General features: G+C 38.6%; 1 protein-coding gene across 2 annotated transcripts in view; it reads right to left on the bottom strand.

Moving 5' to 3' along the window:
* Positions 1-436: 436 nt before the first annotated feature.
* The window catches only part of LOC145981776 (DDB1- and CUL4-associated factor 13), a 65,232-nt gene continuing 44,827 nt past the window's right edge, over positions 437-20,841 (bottom strand). For both annotated transcript variants that reach the window (XM_083115193.1, XM_083115191.1), the window contains exons 7-9: positions 8,709-8,855; positions 6,706-6,869; positions 437-579 (exon numbers count right to left, since the gene is read on the bottom strand). In XM_083115193.1, the coding sequence (XP_082971319.1) occupies positions 492-579; positions 6,706-6,869; positions 8,709-8,855 (399 nt within the window). In that variant the 3' untranslated portion in view covers positions 437-491. The remainder of the gene's footprint in view (positions 580-6,705; positions 6,870-8,708; positions 8,856-20,841) is intronic.

Genomic DNA, 20,841 nt, shown 5'->3' with positions numbered 1-20,841 from the left:
AACTATATGTAAATGTTACTGCAATGTCTGTCCACTTGTGGTTACACACGGCAGTGCGGCATCCGTATCGCCCTTATAAGCATTCAAGTTTCGATTGTTATGAGTAGCTACTAATAAACATTGAATTTGGCAGTGATTATTAAAATGTTAAATGTAAAAAAATTGAATATTTTGGATGTTATTTTATTATGTAAAAATGTGAATTTTTTTACTGTGAAAATAGGTAGTAATTTGTATTCGTACACACAAAAAATATTTATTTGCATGAGTTTGAAATATCATTATTTATGAAAAAGATGCAAAAATTTTGTTCTGTGACAATAAAACACTTCTTACGACACATGCCGGCAAAGGCATTTTACTGAACCACAACAACAACAACAAATAATAAATGGGATGATAATTTTTCTGTACATAATAAATGAAAACTCTACCATAAAATGGAGAAGACTTTTATTCACACAATAATAATGATACAACAAATGTGGTAATCACTTTTCTTCCCTAACAACACATTTTCGTCTTTCTGGAATAGATGGTACAGTCCCGGGCCTGGAGTTTGCACGTCGATTGGCTTCCCTAAAAATAAAGAAAGAAAAGCATGTATATGTTCCAATTTATTTTATTTAATCAAAGTACATGCATTTTATCCTACACTTTATTTTTACTATTCATTTCTAAAAGCAAAAAACAATCACACTTGTTATATTTCATTTAGGTTTCTCTGAACCTATCCAGGTTATACTTGGTATAATTATAAGGTCCATTCTTGCTTATGTTAGAGGTTTTTTTTAAAAAAAAAATAATAAATAATTATGATTGGGTGAAGTGAAAAACAGCTGAAGAATTCTGTTCAATAAGGAGGTTATCATAAGTGAAGTCAAATATTCTAGGAGCAAGATAGGAAAGAAAGTATATACATTTCTAGAATATTTGTTTCATAAGTTTGGTTGCTCACATCCACATTTATCATGCTTATTATTTGTCATTTTTCATCATATCCCTGTATACATGATAAACAATGCAGGCATTGGGTATTTTTATGAATCTCCTTTTTATTTGAATCACATCTAGCATCTCCTATTTTCGTTGTTGCATTTTGATCATTTACAGATTTCTTCTTGGCTTAAACTGATTTAATACAGGGTTTTCCAAAAGTTTTCCAGACTTAAATTTCACTATAACTTTGTAACGAATAGAGATATTTCAGTGAAATAAAGTTTGTACTGCACAGCAGTCATTAAAGTTTTACCTCGCAACACTGCATGTTGAAAAGATCACGTGACTGAGCGATCAGGTGATTCCAAGATGGCGTTGATGCATTCTGTGATACGCAGAGCTGAAATCTTGCAGTCTGGTGTGCAAATTTCAAACCCACAAGAGGGATAGCTCGAAAGTGAATATGTGGTGCGCTGTGTCAATGGATCACCTAAACAAGCCTTCTTCTTCAAGGAAGATACTGCGAAGGGCACTACCTACTGCAACATGATGCAGACGTTCTCCTTCCTCAGCAGACTGCACTTGGTATCAAAGATGATATGAAGTTCCAGCAAGAAAGGGCACCTCCCCATTTTGCTCTTGCAGTTATAAACTTCCTCCATCAGGAATTTGGAGACAGGTGGGTTGGCCCCAAAGAAACCACAACATAGCCTGCAAGGTTGCCAGACCTGGTTCCGTGAGATTTTTGGCATTGGGGATGTGTCAAGACTGAAATGTACACCGAAAAGCCAAAAGATCTCGATTACCTCAAAGCGAAGATAACTGCAGTCACCGCGGGCCTTTTGGATGAGCAGCACCAGAAAGCCATTCTGAGTTTCAGGATGAAATTACAGGAATGTATCGATGTGAATGGTGTCCAGTTGGAGCTGTGGTGATGAGGATGACAGATGTGCAGTGTTGCCAGGTAAAACTTAAAGACTTCTTCTCAATTCACACAAAGCCATGTCTACATCTACACAGCACACTGCTTCCCTCTCCAACTTGTCTTTCCTGAAGCATGATTGATTGATTGAATTGTTGTCTTAAGTCCACTTTATGCACATAAAGGCTAATCGGGACTGTACCTAGTTTAAAGTGGGACCCGAACCACTATGTGCCTCCACCAGCTATCGAACCTGGGATCTCCTGAAGCATGAGAAGGGGGCGAGTGTCCACAAGCAGTTTAAATAGCTGAGAACAAATTTCAAATGAAGAAACAAGAAATGAGCAGATGTTGGATCAGTCTGTTTTTAATCCTCTATGTTTCCATGAAATCCTTTGTGGCAAGAGTCCATCATTGTAAATTATCTCGCAAACCACCATGTACAACCATTGTCAGAAAAATTCCAGGACTGATTTTTTTATTCTTTACCTGCGATATTCAAACACAAGAAATGGATGTTATGCACTCACCTGATATGTGTTCTGAATAGAAATGGCCTTGGAAGTGTTTCCATGTAAACACACTAGGTGGTAGGGCTGGGCTTAGCAGCCCACTGCTTGGCTTGTTGGCGCATTTAGTTGGAAGTTACACAAGTGTCGTGATGGACGTGCATTCCGAGCAGAGTGTTAACATTAAGTTTTGTGTTAAGCTGGGGAAACCCGTAGTGAAACAGTGAAACATGGAATATGATACAGCAAGCATTTGGTGACAAGGCATTATCGAGAAGCCGTATCTTTGAATGGCACAAAAGGTAGGTTTCGGAAGGGCAGAGATTCAGTGCACGATGCTCCAAAGGCAATGTTGATCCCATTTTTTTATGCTAAAGGTTTGGTGCACCATGAATATCTGCCTGAAGGACAAATGATAAACAAAAACCTTTATATTGACATCCTGAAACATTTGTGTCAAGCAATTCTGCAGCGCTGTCCTGTTTGTGGGCATCTGGGCAGTGATTCTTATTGCACGACAATGCAAGGCCACATAGTGATTTATCAGTGCAGGAATATCTGGCCAATCATTGTATCTCTGCTGTACCACTTGCTCCATATTTACCCGACCAGTTACCATGTGATTATTTTTTGTCTCACCGTGTGCAAACACCGCTGAAAGGGAAGCATCATGAAGATATTGGTAGCAGATGTGCTGAGAAGCATCCTAGATGAAGCCTTCCATGCTTGCTTCCATGACCTCCAGAAATGGTAGCAGCTGTGTATAGATAGCCGAGGGGACTATTTTGACAAAACCTAGGACCATTAGTTCCTAAGTTGAATAAATTATTTTTTACGAGCTCAGTCCTGGAACTTTTATGACAAAGGTTTATATCTTCACCTTTGCTCTATTCAGATCTGTCATGTTATCTAGGGTGATTTCCATGAAGTACAACATTTGCTTTCTCAAACTGTAGTCCAGTAATATAGATGTGATGAGATATTTTAATGATACTACATCTTGTGTACCACCTTGTAGAAATAAGCTGCCAAACTTAAGCTACATAAAAATGGCAGAAGTTGTTAAATCTTAGAAGGGTGGATAGAAGCTCTTCTTCCTAGGATATGTTTAAACAAAGCAGTCTGAACTGAAGAATGTTACAAGGTGGAGGTGGGCTGATAAGGAAAATTTCAAGTATCGAGGAATTCCCAAAATGAATTTATTGATATACATTCCTGACCATACAAATCCACATAAATATTTTGCTATGAAGTGTTGCAATGATACGAAGGACAAAGCCAAACTCATAACTGATGTACCATTCTTCAAGAGTGAAAAGATTGTGTATGCACGTGACTACCTTCAGAAGATACCTGCAAATGTACTGTGAGGAATCAACGTGCTTGCAATCCAAGTAAACCTATGACATTATAAGAGTTGGTTTTAGGAGGTAAGAGAGACTATTTTGTAAAGTAGAAATTAACTCGTGGAATAGAATAGAATAGAATTGCCTTTATTGAGCAGGTGTGTTTCGGCCTCACAGGCTGAAAGTAATGAACAATTTCTTATCCATGATAATGGTGCTAACTCTCGAAGTTGCATCCTAATATTTGTTATGATGCAATTCCTGTAATTTCTTACAAAATTTGAGACTTGGTTTATGGGTAGACAACATCTGTTCAGTCAGTTGTATGTTATACTGATGTCACTAGGATAAACTTACGTATTAGTTGTCCACTAACTATACTGAAAATAAAAACACAGGCCACTTGAGGAATTATTTGAGGTAAACAAAAGTTGTCTCAAGCTTTTCATTGTATGTTTTGTTGTTTCAATTTAACAGTAAAAATGTTGAAAGTACTCGTGATTAGTTTGTCATGAGATTTGTGCTTGATTGTTCAAATATAATTTTATAAACCTCGAATCTTGAGAAGAATTATTATTAGGGACCTTGACTTATTTGTAAATGCAAAAATATTGAAAAATATTAATTGCTGCAAGAAAGTGTTTGTGTGTGTGCGCAATGCAGGGGCGGCACCCCCTACGTCCAACTGCAAACACTAACATTAATAACTAATATTATGTCGTCGTCATATTGAGCGCCGAATGTTAGGTACTGAAGTAAGACCGTTAGTATTGTATGCAACAGGCAAGCACTGAAAGAGGTGCCGACATGCATACTTTTCTGCATTGGCGGCAACCTCTATAAAGATCAGTGGCCGTTTTTTTTCCTTCGTCAGCATTGTTATGAATTTTTTCTTCTATTGTTTCTTCAAGTGGTCTGTTTGTGGTTTTTGATAATTGCCTATAGCTTAATGTGTGTTAGTTTTTTCTTTTTCATTGTTGATAAACTGTTTATTTCCCACCTGCTTGTTCTTCCTCGCACTGGAGCAAGAATTTCAGCTGCATTCAAGGTATGACCAGATCGTGCTCGGGAAATTATTTAATGCGAGTTGTAACATGAAAGGTATTTTTTTCTTAATATGTTCTATGTATTTGTTCCACGTAACATTATCTAGTAAATGTACAATTTCAAGCTATTTAAAAAACTGTTCATGAAGAAATTTTACAGTTCGTTGTTGGGGATAGTGCGGCAGAAGGGATTTTAAAGATGACACATTTTAAAAATGCTGTGCTCTTCGCGTTTTGTCCTGTGGCAGATGGAAGGTAGAATGTACTACGTATTATGTACCTCCATTGGTTACATTGAAAAGGTTCAAAAATTGTGTTTTTAAGGGCAGGATGATTTTGTTTTGTATTTCACTACATAGTTCAATAAGACTGCAACGTGTATCTGAATGTTTACACTGTATGACCACTTTATTGGAGTAGAAGACTTAATACATATCATCATGGACGTCCAGAGGAGGGCAAGGGGAAACACAGCATCCCTGGAAAACGAATGTCAATCTAAAGTTATATATTTCACACATATATTTCAACTTCAGTCAGTAATTTATGTTAATCAGTGGCGGCAATTAGGGATGCAGTTGCACTATGCTAAACCTTATTTACCAAGGGAAAGTAAACTGTCCTTCACGATTCATTTTCGGCACCCTTACACTTCGACCAGCATGCCTACTTTGCTAGCCGACACAACACATACTACCGCCTCAGGGGTAAAACTTTCACATGTCTGCCGTGCGCCTGCTCCGTACCGTGGCCTTGCAATCTCGTCTATATGGAAGCGTATCAGTCTCTGTATTACTATAGGATGCCGAATTAGAAAATTAAATAAAAATAGTTATATTTCACATATATGTAAGCAGTAACATCTCCCATTTACGTATGAAAGACAATGTCAGGCATATGTCCACCCCTACTGAGTCTGCATGCATTTATATGCTCCACAAAATTATTGATAACTGTCTCGCAGATGTCTGTCTCGATGCCTCCAATCACCCGTATGATTTCCGCCTTCAGTTCCAAAGGGGTTCGTGGTTTGTTGGCGTACACCTGTGATTTCACAAACCCCCATAAGAAGAAATCACAGGGTGTAAGATCACACTCCACCTGCCAAAACCCACACCACACAGTCCTTCTCAGTGGATGGATGGATTTCACACTCCTGGATTATTCGAGGATTTTCAGAAAGAAAAACCACAACCAACGAGTCAAAACAATTGGGGCTACATTAATCGGTGACAACAGATGCCAACATTGCTAAGAACAGGTCTGCCAACCTCGAAACAAAATAGCACTCAATTCAAATTCGGCATTGACTGCCAACTATTTGGAAGTCAGACTGCACAAATTGAAAATAAACCAGACGTTACTTCCTACATATGTGAAAATAATGATAGCAGACTGCTAAAATGTGTCAATATTATGAGTTTCATAATACTAATTTTTCCAAATTTAACATGAATAAATTATCAGCACAATATAAAAAGAAAAAATCTTTTATAAAATACCTAAAAGTACTTACGTTGGTGAGTATATGATTTCCGTGAAACTACGTTTCGGGATGTAACTACTCCCTTCATCAAGTAGATAGGCTATGCCAATTTAATTATACCATTGGCTGCGTCAAACAAGACATGGATCAAGAGGTATGGTAAAAATGGATTAAAAGGTTAAAATGTGATTTAAGGCAGCTGAACATGTGTTGGTGCCCTATTCCTACAATTACGTTGGAATCCTAATGCAAAAATCGGTAAAAACAATCACAACATATTTTCTAAAACAAGTTAAAAAAACTCTTCCAGAAGTGACTCGGTGAACGCAGTACAGCTGTCTAAGTCACGCCTGCATCAACATGAATTAACATGAATAGTTTACTGCCAAGATAACTGGACTTGTTCAAATCCATCTAAGAAAAATAACAACCATAAAAAATGAAAAAGTTCACTTACTTTCGCTTCTGCTTATCCTTGATGATCCGCAATTCCTTCTGCGATGAGTAAACATGTTTAGGTATTTGTCGATGGTGAGCAATGCGGCGAACCTCAGGGTGATTCTTGAATTTCTCTTTCAAGGCTTCATTGTACTGCAGTGCTGCCTTCTCTCTTGGCCTCAGCTAAAAATACATATTGCAATATTCTAAAATTTATCACATGAAACAAGTGTATTGTTAGTTATTATTCATTCTACACGACAATATACATGAAAATATTAAAACTACTTCAAATTTTATTGATCTAATGAAGCAGAAAATTTACAAATGCCGATGAACTCACCGATAATTTTTGGAACCGATGTCAATATTTCATTTATTCAAACACATAAGATTATTCAACAGAAATGGAATGTTCTTTTCAGCATTACAAAACTAAATTTGCCATGCACATTTCCATATATACAATAAATTCTCAGAGATTCAACATTAGTACAAAAGCAGTTCTTTGAAATGCAAAATGCATTCAAGTTATTAATATTGTAAACTTAATGTTGGCAGATTCAACTTCAGAAACATGAATTTTTTAAGCACTTCTGCAAGTAACATACTTCTTCTCTTATTGCAAATCTGTCCAGCAACAGCAAACAATTATTCGCTGAATACTGATGCAGCAAGTGTGTCCAAGTGGATACTATTTTATTTTTTTTAATTTCCAATACAACAGTGGATCCGGGTTAACTGAAATAGTCAATTCAATAATGTAGTGCTCAATTTTTGATTTCGAGGTATGTTGATCCTCGAACTCTCAAGTTTGCAATAATTTTATCTCAAAAACTTCACAGTGATGAGAATCCATAACCTAATATTTAAGTAAGCTTACAAAATTAAAATGTGAAACTATTATTATCATGAAAAATATAAATATGCTGACCAAGGCAGTAATTTATTTTATTAAATAAAATTTATTCTCCTCTCCTCTTTCTCTCTTGTCCTTTCCATTCTTTCTAACACCTTCTTCCATTCTTTGTTTAACTTCAGTCCCCCATTCCAGTTAGAAAGAGTGGAAAGGACAAGAGAGAAAGAGGAGAGGAGAAGGAAGAAAATGAAGGAAAAAGAGTGAGATATAAAGCCCAACCACATTCTATATGGAAGTATATATGTTTAGTATTTTAGGTGAAAGTTCAGTTCGCAAGTGAAAGCCACCTGCTAGAAAGTCCCAAAACAACTTTCTAATAGTCCGGAGGGAGTAATGTTTTGTGTATATATAATGCCCTGTTTTTGTATCTTGTTACTTTTGTACTTGATACAGAGTCTGATGAAGACCTTGCTAGAAGGTTGAAACGTTACGTTTAGTTTATGTTTTTAATAAAATAAATTACTGCCTTGGTCAGCATATTTATATTTTTCATAATCATGGAAACAAGGCTTAATGGTGTTACTATTATTATCAGTACCGATATAAATGTTGGAACCTGATATGTCAATTTCGGCTGATATTCAAACATTGGTAATCGTTTCTGCACATCCCTAGCAAATTCTTTTCTTGGGCTATTTCGTACTGCTACATAACAAAATGGGGGTAATTTGAATTTGTAACTTTGTGTGCACCAGCACTTAGCCTATTTTGCACGCATCACATTATATGGGGTCCACAGCCTGTTACCATAAGTAAAATATAATTAATATAACATAACTGTAATGTCAGAAGACTACAATATTCCTACTTGTGTTAAAAGTTGAGGCTGAAAAGGGGCACTCAGCACACACATAAGGACAAAACACGGGACAACACACACACAGTCCTACGAGGATTATGCTGGCCGTACTCCAGAGACTTGTTAGTCTGCAAAATGCAGTCCAGGGTGTACTACGTGGAAGGGTCACCCGTTACACTCCACATGATATCTCTTGTTAGCATACAGTTGAAATATTTTATTGAAAGGAGACAATATCTACCAACTGTATGTATATTCAACACAATAATTAATAAGAATGTGAAATAGTATTGTGTACACTTACAAGACCAAGTTTCTCTGATGCTCGAGCTTTCCAAACTCTAATGTTCATCTCGTCAGATCCTGAGAAAACAAACTTGTTATCCAGAGACCACTGCACACACGTCAGGCGCTGCATTCTCTTTGTGTGGTACACTTCCCTGGAATAGCCCTGAAACCACACCATCAAGATTAAATTTATTTCTCATGTTAAAGTGGGACTGAAACACACAAATGGTACACATGATTAAATTAGTACAACTAGCATAAATGGCAAAAATAATATTCACAAATCTTCAAATGACAACGTATCTTCTTTACAGCAGGTGTATGTTTAAGGTGAAGAGGGACAATTACGCACTAGTTGTGCATTTATTTCAATATCTTCGGATTGGGCACTGCTATTTAAAAAAAAGGTTTAGTATGCAAGAGAGTATGAATTTCTCTCCATGTTACAAGTGGAAACTGTTTTTCAAGTTGATTAGTAAGCTAGACACAATGTTTGAAGAATACAATTAAAAAGTATTTACAGAATCCCACGTATTCCTTATGGGAAATTACAGCTAATCAAATGCGAGTTTCGACTTTTCCTTCTACTATGACAAACGAGGTGGTATCAACAGGTACGGACAGGCACAGGGAGAACCAACCTTCATAAGTCAGTGTGCCAAGAGACAAAGAGACATCGTCCTGTGTACATGTGTACATCGTGAGCTGCGCAGCTGGTGCTCTTGTGACCACGTGCGTTACCACGTCTGCGATTTCATCATGGACAGCAACGAGCGAACATGAAATTCTGTGTGAAACTGGGCAAATCCGCCACAGAGACGCTGGACATGATTCGGCAAGTGTACAGCGATGCTGCAATGAGTCGTGTGAGGTGTTTTGAGTGGCATGTGCACTTCAAGAGTAAAAGAACATCACTGGAAGACGACGAGAGATCATGACAAGCTTCAACGAGCACAACACCCGAAAATGTCGAAACCATTCAGCAACTTGTGCATGAGGATCATCGGAGAACAATCCACAACATTGCTGCCATTGTCAGTGTGTCATACGAAACAGTGCAGGGAATCCTCACATGTGATTTGAACATGCGCCTTGTTGCTGCCTAGTTCATCCCCAGGCTGCAGACCCAGGAGCAGAAGGAACACCACGTCCAAGATTGCCAAGAACTGGGTCAGCGTGCCGTGGATGACCCTGAGACAAAGCAACAGTCTTCACAGTGGAAGAGCCCATCATCTCCACGACCGAAATAGGCAAGGCAGGTCCGCAGCTCGACCAAGTGCATGGTCATCGTCTTTTTCGACATTCGCGGCATTGTGCATAACAAATTCGTCCCCAGGGGCAAGACCGTCAATAGTGAGTTCTACTTTCTTGATCCGGTCATGAGTGGGGGTGATGTGATCAGCATCACGCCCCTGACCGCCTTTACCCCCCAGGGTTTCCCCCAGGTACCCACGTCATTCGATGCTGGGTGAGTGCAGGGGTCGCTTCCAACGTTAGAAAAGTTCCCGGATTTGAACTGGCCAGGGATCGAACCCGGGACCTTGAGCATGGTAGTCAGACACGTTACCGACTGAGCCACCGCGGCCACCAGGCTAAGGTAACGGGTACCTTATTTCACCATTAACAGATCTCCACAATACGAAAACAACAGAAAATTCATAAACCATACACAATTTTTCATTTTCTAGTGGATTTATAGTGTCGAAGAAAATGATGATTTTTTGAAGTCTATATGCCATGATGTGCAAAGATTATACAAAATATAACTGATTTCAGCTGCATACATAAATATGTATTTACATATAAATCAGTTCCCTGGTCATGAAATTTCACTTTTTTCTGCAAAAGATTAGCACCATAATAGTGGCCTATTTTCATCACAGTATTAAAGGCAGAGGAAAATAAGTGGTCATTTATAAAAAATTATAATTTCATAATTAGAACACATCTTTTGTCAAGTAACAATGTTTTCTTTTTCATATTTTTGCTTGGTGCTTAACACATTGACTGCCATGTGTATGACACATCATACACATGGCTTCTTGATTCTGGGCCACGTGTATGCTACTCCATACACAAACAAGAACTTGATTCTTGGCCGCGTGTATGGAAACGCATACACAGTTCAAGCAAAACTATATGACTGTTAAATAGCCGTGGCGTACAGCTAAGATGGGGCAGTAATAATTTTAATTTCTGTAATGTCTTACAAGAGTAAAAAAATCTTCAAAACTTTATTTACGCTTACGTATTCTTTTCACTAGTACAAATGTATTGACAACTAAAAAAGAAGGGTAAATGTGTAAATACAATTTTTTTCTGGTTGGAATTCACAGTACACGATTATACATTATGGAGTACATTGCTACCACATCATAATTCTTACAAAAAGATTCATTATATAATATTTATTTTGTAAACTTATGTTCCTTGTAGATATATAGATATAAGGATGACATATTTTGTACCGAACACTTTGGAAGTTCAATGATTTTTGTTGAAACACTCCCGGCACATAAAAGGATTTTTGGTACATTTGTCACATACTGTCTTCACCCACCTGGCAAACTTCCTCCCTGTCGAGTCAGAATTTCCACTTCTGCCATAGATTTTGTAGCAATGTACAAGCGTCCTTGATTCTTTCTTCCATTATCCCCTACTTTGTCTATCAAGTGATGAGTTCGAGTTTTTCTGTCTTGCTGCACAGGTAAAGTGAGTTGCTGTCCAGGAGGTAATTGTTCAGAAAGAATACTTAGGATTAGACGTTCCCTGAATTCATTTATGTGTATGTTACTGGACTGGATGCAGTCACTGTAGAGAATGTATGCATTCACGAGAGCCGCTCCCCATATAAATTCAATAATAACTTTCTTGTACCATTTTGTAGTCTTTCGCAGATCTTTGACTGATCACTTACGTCATTGAAGGACTTGCCAGTATTGTAATCAACAATTGCGGTAGGCTTCCTAATTTCTGAACCACGTCTTTCTGTTACAGTTACCTCTTCAGCAGAGTGAGCTGTAGATAGGACTAACACATCTCTCTTATCTTTCCACTTCAGAATAGTCACACCTTCCTGATTTTCCTTTCCTACAATATCACCTTTCCTCAATTTATCTTGAACAACATCTGCTGGCAAATATTAGACCTAATTGTACCGATCAGATGGGTATTAATGTCAATGGCAAGGTAAGCAAGAGGAACGCTGGTGTAATAATTATCAGTGTAAAGGCGCCGGCCTTCACCTAGAAGATCTCTTACAAGCTGTAACACAACAGTTTCAGGAACTGACATGTTACCGGACGTGTTTATATTTCCAACATAAAGAATAATGTTCCATGTATAGCTCCTGCTGGCACACAACTTGAAAACTTTCACTCCGTATTTATTCTTTTTGGAAGGGATGCACTGCCGAAATGAAAGTCTTTCCGCCATGGTATCATACTTTCGTCGACACAATTTTTTTTCCCCTGGTGTGTATATTTCTTGGAATCGTGAAATGAGTTTGTTGGTGATGTTCGTAATTGTATCTAACCTATCATTAGGAACAGCACGTGAATTGTCTGCAAAATGCCACATTCGTAGAAGCAGTTCAAATCTGTTTCTACTCATTATACTTCGGGGAAGAGGAAAATCATACAAAGCACTAGTGCTCCAGTAGTTTGATAATTTTGGTACTTTGACCAAGTCCACCCATCCTAAGGAAGCCGAATCATCATGAGAAGCATCACTTGGAAAATACTCAGGGTCCACATCAGAATCGTAATTTAGGTCTTCACCACTCATATCACTGAAATCTTCATCACCCTGAAGGTAAAGTCTAATCTGGTCTTCATTCATTTATCATACGAAATACAGAGGACAATAAACACAATCTACTTTTTCTTCTCCATCTTATGACTCTCGCTGCCAAATGTTGGCGACGGTCTTAGTCAAAGGGGATGTATCACAAGAGCACTGAGGAAAAAAAACACTATCTACAACAGCATTGCAGCAGAAACACAACATGCAACTTTTACACCACTGTTGCTAAATCGTAACAGTTGACACTGTTGGAAAATCATTTTATAACAATTGTCAGAAGCTACGAGCTACATTTCACCACAAAATTTTAAAACAACGTGATATTCGGAAAGAACAAGACAAAATGTGGTACTCGTAACACAAAGGGAATAATTACGTGTATGAAATCATATACACGTGGCATACAACGTCAAAGTGAAAACCTACGCCGCGTGTATAGAAACGCATACACACCACAAAAACCTCAACAATGGGCTTAATTTCAATTGTATTGAGATATTGTGCATACACATTTCATTCACAGTCGGTCAGTAACAAGAAAATCGGATTGGCCCAGAAGAGATACATTTTCAGTTATACGGTGGCAGTCAATGTGTTAAATGCAGTTTTTGCAATGATGTGTGTTATGCTATGGGCATAAGTTGGGCCTAATTTTGAGGATGCAGAATTAAACTTTGGCCTAATTTTAGGGTGCAGAATCAGATTTGGGGTCTAATTTTGAAGGGGGAAAATCAAACGGCCTAATTTTTAGGGGAGAATCAAACTGTTTATAAGTTTGAGGGGGCAGAATTAAACTTGGGCCTAATTTTGAGGGGAAGAATTAAACGTGGGCTTAATTTTTGATGCCGCAGAATCAGATTTGGGGTCTAATTTTGATGGCAAAATCAAACCAAGGCTACTAAAAGGATAGCCTGGGGCCAGACACGCCTCTTTTCGCAACTGGCGTAGGTATGTGACGTCATCGGCAGACAAAACCCAGATGAGCCTTTACCCCATATGGAAAGACTGATCTGTTTTGTTCTTTTCGCTCCTTTTTTCTTGTATTTCAGGATTGTTGGGTTGTGAAGTGCTGCAGTTTATAATGCCTTTAGTAAGGTGTTGCAACGTGTCGTGATCTCAGACGAAAAAATAAAAACTGAACACAACACATCCAACGAGACTTGTTAGTGGATTGCGATACCAGTAGTCTCGTTATACAACATCAGGCTACCATACGCTTCAATTGGGTTACAATTATTAGAATAAAAAGAATAATATTGTAATTTATAATAAAGACTCTCACGAGTATAGTAAAATATTGTTGGTATTGAAGAGTTGAATCTCGACCTCCTCCAAATTATTTAATTATCAATCGCCACACCAAAATTCGTACAACAGTTTAACCTTTTGCCACCCAAGGCCTTTTTCACAGGTAAGCCTCTATTGCCCGAGCCGATTTTGAGCAAAATGCAGAGTTTCAATTAAATGAGTGTAGATTGGAGGCTAATTGCCCTAGAGAGATGAGTGATATACCGTTGTACGCGGAATGAACCAGAGATTCAGACTATATGAAATTTTTGAAAATTCGGCGTATATGTGGTGGTGGGAGGGGGCTAACTCTCAAAATTCCAAAATTTCACAAAAAAAAATTTGGTTCCCCCACCCTCCCCCCAAGGAAAAAGTACATGACAGTGTCGACATGCACATGGAAATGATCGCTGACATGTAAGAAACACAAACATATTTGCATTATTATCATATGACCAATGTAACTTGAGTTGTACCCCAAAACGAATGGTCGGCATGCCACTGATTCAAGCTTCAAAATGCAGCGGTACCTTGAAATGACTATAGCTCAGAAACTAAATGCCCTAGAGATATGAAAGATATACCGTTGTACGCAGAATGAATCACAGATTTAGAGGATATATAATTTATGCACATTCGGCGTATATATGGAGGAGGAAAGGGGGGAAATCCCATGAACACACTTTTTTTTAAAAAAATGAGGTTTCGCACCCCCACTCCCCCCCATGAAAAAAGGATATGAAAAGTTCAAAATGCACATAGAAATTATAGCTGGCATGTAAGAAACAGAAAAATATTTGCATCATTGTCACATGACCAATGTAACTTGAGTTGTACCCCCCAAAGGAATTGTCGGGATGAAACTGATTCAAGCTTCAAAATGCAGCGGCACCTTGAAATGACTATAGCTCAGAAACTAAATGCCCTAGAGATATGAAAGATATCCCGTTGTACGCAGAATGAATCACAGAATTAGACTATATATAATTTATCCACATTCGGCGTATATATGGAGGGGGAAAGGGGGGAAATCCCCTGAAAATACTTTTTTTTAAAAAATGGGGTCTGCCCCCCCCCCCCCCCCCCGAAAAAAGGATATGAAAAGTTCAAAATGCACATAGAAATTATCGCTGGCATGTAAGAAACAGAAAAATATTTGCATCATTGTCGTATGACCAATGTAACTTGAGTTGTACCCCCAAAAGGAATGGCCACTGATTCAAGCTTCAAAATGCAGCGGTACCTTGAGATGACTATAGCTCAGAAACTAAATGCCCTAGAGATATGAAAGATATACCGTTGTACGCAGAATGAATCACAGATTCAGACGATATATAATTTATGCACATTCGGCGTATATATGGAGGGGGAAAGGGGGGAAATACCCTCAAAAATACTTTTCTTACAAAAATGGTGTCTCCCCCCAAAAAAATGTCAAAATGCAAAATTTATGCAAATTTGGTGTATATATGGAGGGGGAAGGGAGAAAACCCCCAAAAATTATTTTAAAAAATTGTCACTTCACCCAAAAAATGTCCTCGCACTTGGGCACTAAACGACACCTACGCACAACATTCACGGACGAAAAGCTAGAACGTAGTGACAAATGAGCGCCAATTCTTACAGCTGCTTGAAATTCTATTCTTAGACAATGCTGGGTAACACCTGTTGCCATTTGTAGACACTTGTGCTAAAAAAAACAAAGGTTTCCTTCAGCGTGCTTCGAAATTCCATTCTCACAATGCAGATTTAACAACCAGTCTCCCCCCTCCCCCTCCCCCACGGAAAACTTTCATTTTGACATCGGATACTGATAAACAAGCTTCCTTAGAAAGCACTTAGCAGGAGGGAGTGAAAAGCATTGCTTTAGAACAACAAAGCCGGTCTTCCTTTGTCGGCAAAAAATTGACCTTGAAAAGAGACGCAAAAGAGAAGTCCCTTTTCCCACCTTTCCCCCTCCATTTTCATGAAGACAAAAAAAATGCAAAAAAACATTTCTGTTAAATACATGTGTTAGGAACAATATAAAAAAATAAAATCGAAATTCTAGCCAAAAATAGAAAAGTTATTAACGTAAAAACTACAACCTTGACACAGCATCTCGATCGAGATGCTTGGTTCCGTGAGGGTTACTTTTGGGTATCTCGTTTGAGATGCTTGGGCAGCAAAAGGTTAAGCGCAACAGTAATACAAGACTTGGCTATCTCCCAGCCTAGTGCTCAATTCCCTTACTATAGAGTTGGAAACTCCCCCTACCAAGTGTAATTCCACACCAGAATTCACTTTGCAATTTAAGGTTTAATATGTAATAGCTGGATACAGAAGGTTGATCTGTCTCTGTGTGTCCGATTTTGACGTCTCACCTACTTTAGGAAAAACCACGAGACCACCAGCAGTTGCCCTCGATGGGAGCACCATGGGTCCTGGCAATAGCCCTGCACCATAACTTCCATTGTAGGAGGCTCTGTTGAAGTACTAAAACGGGAATCTTGAGCCATTCCTCCTGGCAGGCTTTCCAGAGGCCACGGACAGTGGTGACATGACAAGATGCAAGTGCTCTTTTCAATAGGCCAAACCTGCAAAAATCCATGGGACTGGCATCAGGTGACTTCACTGGTATGTCCTGGAAGGGAATAGCCTGGATGCCGGTGTCTGCCGCCATTTGTTGCAGAAATCTCTGTGTAGAACGAAATGTATGTGATGAGGCCTTATCCATATTCACACGGACCTAATTTATTGCATTTCCATACAAATGGGGCAGATCGTCTGCATAAATTGGTGTGAGGATATGTTGCTGATAAAATGCAGAGTTGATTTTTGCAGTTTTTAGGCACCTGCCGAATCGTTAACTTACCTTCATAGCAGTATCCCACGACAACCAGAAATCCCTTCGCGAAACTTGCTTTGCACCGATGGATAAAGTCAGGATGGGTTTTTGCATCTCGTGGGGTGTATGTTACGGCTCGAATTTTGCCACAATCGGATAGATAAATCCATGCTTCATCGGGTGTGGCAACAAACTTCCACTTTTCCCCGGATAGATGGCATTCCTAAAGGCGCCTGCAGTGAGTCTTTCTCTCCCTCTGATGGACCGCAGTGAGGAAGTGTCCATGACTTTTAAACACCATCCAGAGCTTCAATTTGTCACGTAGGTTGCGGTTCACAGTTGACTGTGTCACGTGCACTCGTCTTGCCATCACATGTTGCGTAGGAGGTTTTTCATGTAAGGCCATTCGGCTCAACTTCCGAGCTACAGGTGGAGTCACCGCAGTAGAGGGTCGCTTTCTACTACCTTTTTTGTGGGTGAACGAAGTGCTGGAACGTCGTGGTGTTTATGTCAATTAATTATGTTCTTGATGGTCGTTAACCCCAATGCACATCCATTTTCCCCGCACTGTTTTTGAATCTGTGTCACGGAAAACTTGGCGTGGAAAAGTGCTACGACGTAGCCTTCCCAAACCTGGTTCACCTTGGGAGCCATGATGCACACACCACACATGCGCAAACTTGGCGCGATACTAGAGGCCTTGGGCTTTCTCCTGCTGTTTGAATCATTCAGAGCGGTCGATTCTGTGAGCAGGGGTGAAGGTTTAAAATCGGACACATATAGACGGATCAAACTTCTGTATTATGTACCTCAAATAATAGATACAGTGTTGCCGAGAGACGACACTGGTCTGTCTCGTCTCGTGAAAATTCCATCTCTTCTCATGAACAACACTAATAATACATACTAACCATTATAATTCCTTTGGAAATACACAACTTGCTATTTATATACAAGTGACGCTTAAATGACAACGTAGTTCAACTGCCATCCTGATTGCTATTTATTGAGTCAAATTTTCATCACTCCTTGCCCCTGCTAAGTTACGCCTATGTGTTATGCCATTGGATTTGAATAGGTATGGTGGCAGCACTCTGCAGCAGGTAAGCTGTGGCACACTTGTGTTTAGCGAATTGTTAACCTATTCGGTCATTCAATATCAAATTATCCAATTTAACCTTTAGCTGATGGAGCCTTGCATGCCTGTAATCCTGTTCACACCAGCACCTTTGCAAGTACATGCTTTTCAAACTTGGCACAAAGTACCAAAAAAAGTAGCTTGAGAACTAATTGTCATAGACAGATAAAATTTGTTTGGTTTTCTTTCTTAACCTTTTGCCGCCCAAGGCCTTTTTCACATGTAAGCCTCTCTGTCCCGAGCCAATTTTGAGCAAAATGCAGAGTTTCAATTAAATGAGTGTAGATCGGAGGCTAATTGCCCTAGAGAGATGAGTGATATACCGTTGTACGCGGAATGAACCAGAGATTCAGACTATATGAAATTTTTGCAAATTCGGCGTATATGTGGCAGAGGGAGGGGGCAAACTCTCAAAATTAAAAAAAATTCGGGGAAAAAAATGGTGTTCCCCCACCCTCCCCTCAAGCAAAAAGTACACGACAGTGTCGACATGCACATGGAAATGATCGCTAACATGTAAGGAACATAAAAATTTTTGCATAATTATCATATGACCAATGTAACTTGAGTTGTACCCCCAAAAGGAATTGTCGGCACGCCACTGCTTCAAGCTTCAAAATGCAGCGGTAACTTGAAATGACTTTAGCTCAGAGACTATTTGCCCTGGAGATATGAACGATACACCGTTGTATGCAGAATGAATCACAGATTCAGACGATATATAATTTATGCACATTCGGCATACATATGGAGGGGAAAGGGGGGAAATCACCTCAAATAAAAAAAATGGTTTCCCCCCGCTCCTTCTCCCCCCACAAAATGTCAAAATGCAAAATTTATGCAAATTTGGCGTATATATGGAGGGGGAAGGGAGAAAACCACCAAATTTTTTTTAAAAAAATTGTCACTTCACCCAAAAAATGTCCTTGCACTTGGGCTCAAAACGACACCTACGCACAACATTCCCGGACGAAAAGCTAGAATGTAGTGAAAAATGAGTGCCAATTCTTGCAGCTGCTTGAAATTCTATTTTTAGACAATGCTGGGTAACCCCTGTTGCCACTTGTGCTAAAAAAACAAAGGTTTCCTTCAGCGCACTTCGAAATTCCATTCTCACAACGCAGATTCAACAACCAGTCTTCCTCCTCCCCCACCCCCTGCTTGCACCCTCATGGAAAACTTTCATTTTGACATCGGATACTGATAAACAAGCTTCCTTCGAATGCACTTAGCAGGAGGGAGTGAAAAGCATTGTTTGAGAACAACAAAGACGGTCTTCCTTTGTCGGCAAAAATTTGATGTTGAAAAGAGCCGCAAAAGAGAAGTACCTTTTCCCGCCTTTTCCCCTCCATTTTCATGAAGACAAAAAAAAATGCAAAAAAAATTTCTGTTAAATACATGTGTTAGGAACAATATAAAAAAATAAAATCGAAATTCTAGCCAAAAATAGAAAAGTTATAACGTAAAAACTACGACCTTGACACAGCGTCTCGATCGAGACACTTGGGACAGTGAGGGTTACATTTGGGTATCTCGTTCGAGATGCTTGGGCGGCAAAAGGTTAAAGACACAGCTTTTAGCAGAGGTAAAATTTATGCATGGTGCCTCACAATAATTAGTGTTAAAGGAAGAAGAAAAATACTTGACCCTGTGACCCTCTCGAAAGACCAAAGTGAATTTTAAAAAATGTAGTATGTAGTAGTGGTACATTCCTACGACCATGCAAAGTTTAGTTGAAATCAGACTGATACTTCTTGAGTAAAAAAAATAATAACATTACATAAAGCAGCAGTGTTGCCAGTTTCGGGACAATGTCTGGAATTTTGCTTCTAGTGTTGGCACTATGGATGCTGGATGGACCAAATTTGGAGGAAACCCAAACAAAAGACTACTCTATGAGGATATGTAATGCTTGTGTCGCAAAAACAAGACCCGGAAATTGCAGACTTCGGAAATTTTGCGTAATGTGGAAAAAAATTGAACTTTATGCCTTTGCCCCTGCTTCCCTCCTGGACCCTTATTAGTTGGATGTTACTTAAAATATTGCTTCTTACTCATTCTTACATCTAGAATATACATTTTTCAAAAAGATGCAGTTGCTGATAAGTTATAGCCCTTCAATGTGTCCAACACTAACAAAAGGAAAACAAAAGGTTTTTCAAACGGTGCTTCTTAACCCTCGCATTACCAAGCAGGGTATTCTGACTACCCCAGGTTGATTTTTCCCTATAATAATTTTATCTGAAGATCTACATACTTGTGGTTTCATGACTTTGTCCTAAACTGATTGAAATTGTATTTACACTCGTGACTGACCCAATTTTTTTTGTTTTTATAGTTATTATTTACGGGATATATTGGTGGGGTTGTGAGACTACCCTGCTTGGTATGAAATGTCCTATCTTTTTATTTGTCAAAAATGAAGGTTTTACGAAATATCTCTCATTCATCTTCGGTATTTAATTTTTCCATTGTTGAGTTTTACAATACATCCATTGTTTAGCTCAAATAACATATATTGTTCTCTATTGTTTCAGGTTACTATTGTTGAGCTGAATTAGAGCGCGCATACATGGCAACGCTGCACTAGTGTCACCATACAGTGTTTATGTTCAGTTTAAATACTTTTAATAACTTGAAAAACTGTATTTCAATACTAAATAAAGCTATTCATTGAAAATAACAATCTAAAAACAAATATTACACTAAATCACAAAATTGTATTGGGGTAGTCAAAATATGCCGCTTGGTAAAATAAAGGTGTCAAAAAGCTTGGCAACGGGAGGTTTTAATAATAAAAACAACAACAATGAATATATTGTTTTGCAATTCGATGTATGTCATACCTTCATATGTATACTAAAGGATAAAAAAAACAGGACTGAAATATCATGTGTAGTTTTCAATAAATGGCTGAAATATCATGTGTAGTTTTCAATAAATGGCGAGTTAATTGTTGTTGTGCACTGCTGGTCGATTATAGACCATCTGTCCTCAACGTAAATACAGGCAAGGTTCCCAGATAATAAAAGTTAAATATAATTCGTTGCATGACCATTTTAGAAAATTTCCATATTTAATACATAGGTTTGT

This window comes from Lepisma saccharinum, chromosome 30, assembly GCF_977018435.1.
Source record: "Lepisma saccharinum chromosome 30, izLepSacc3.1, whole genome shotgun sequence".
Classification (NCBI taxonomy): Eukaryota; Metazoa; Arthropoda; class Insecta; order Zygentoma; family Lepismatidae; genus Lepisma; species Lepisma saccharinum.
Note: the sequence above shows the minus strand (reverse complement) of the source record. Positions and strands in the feature narration are given on the sequence as shown.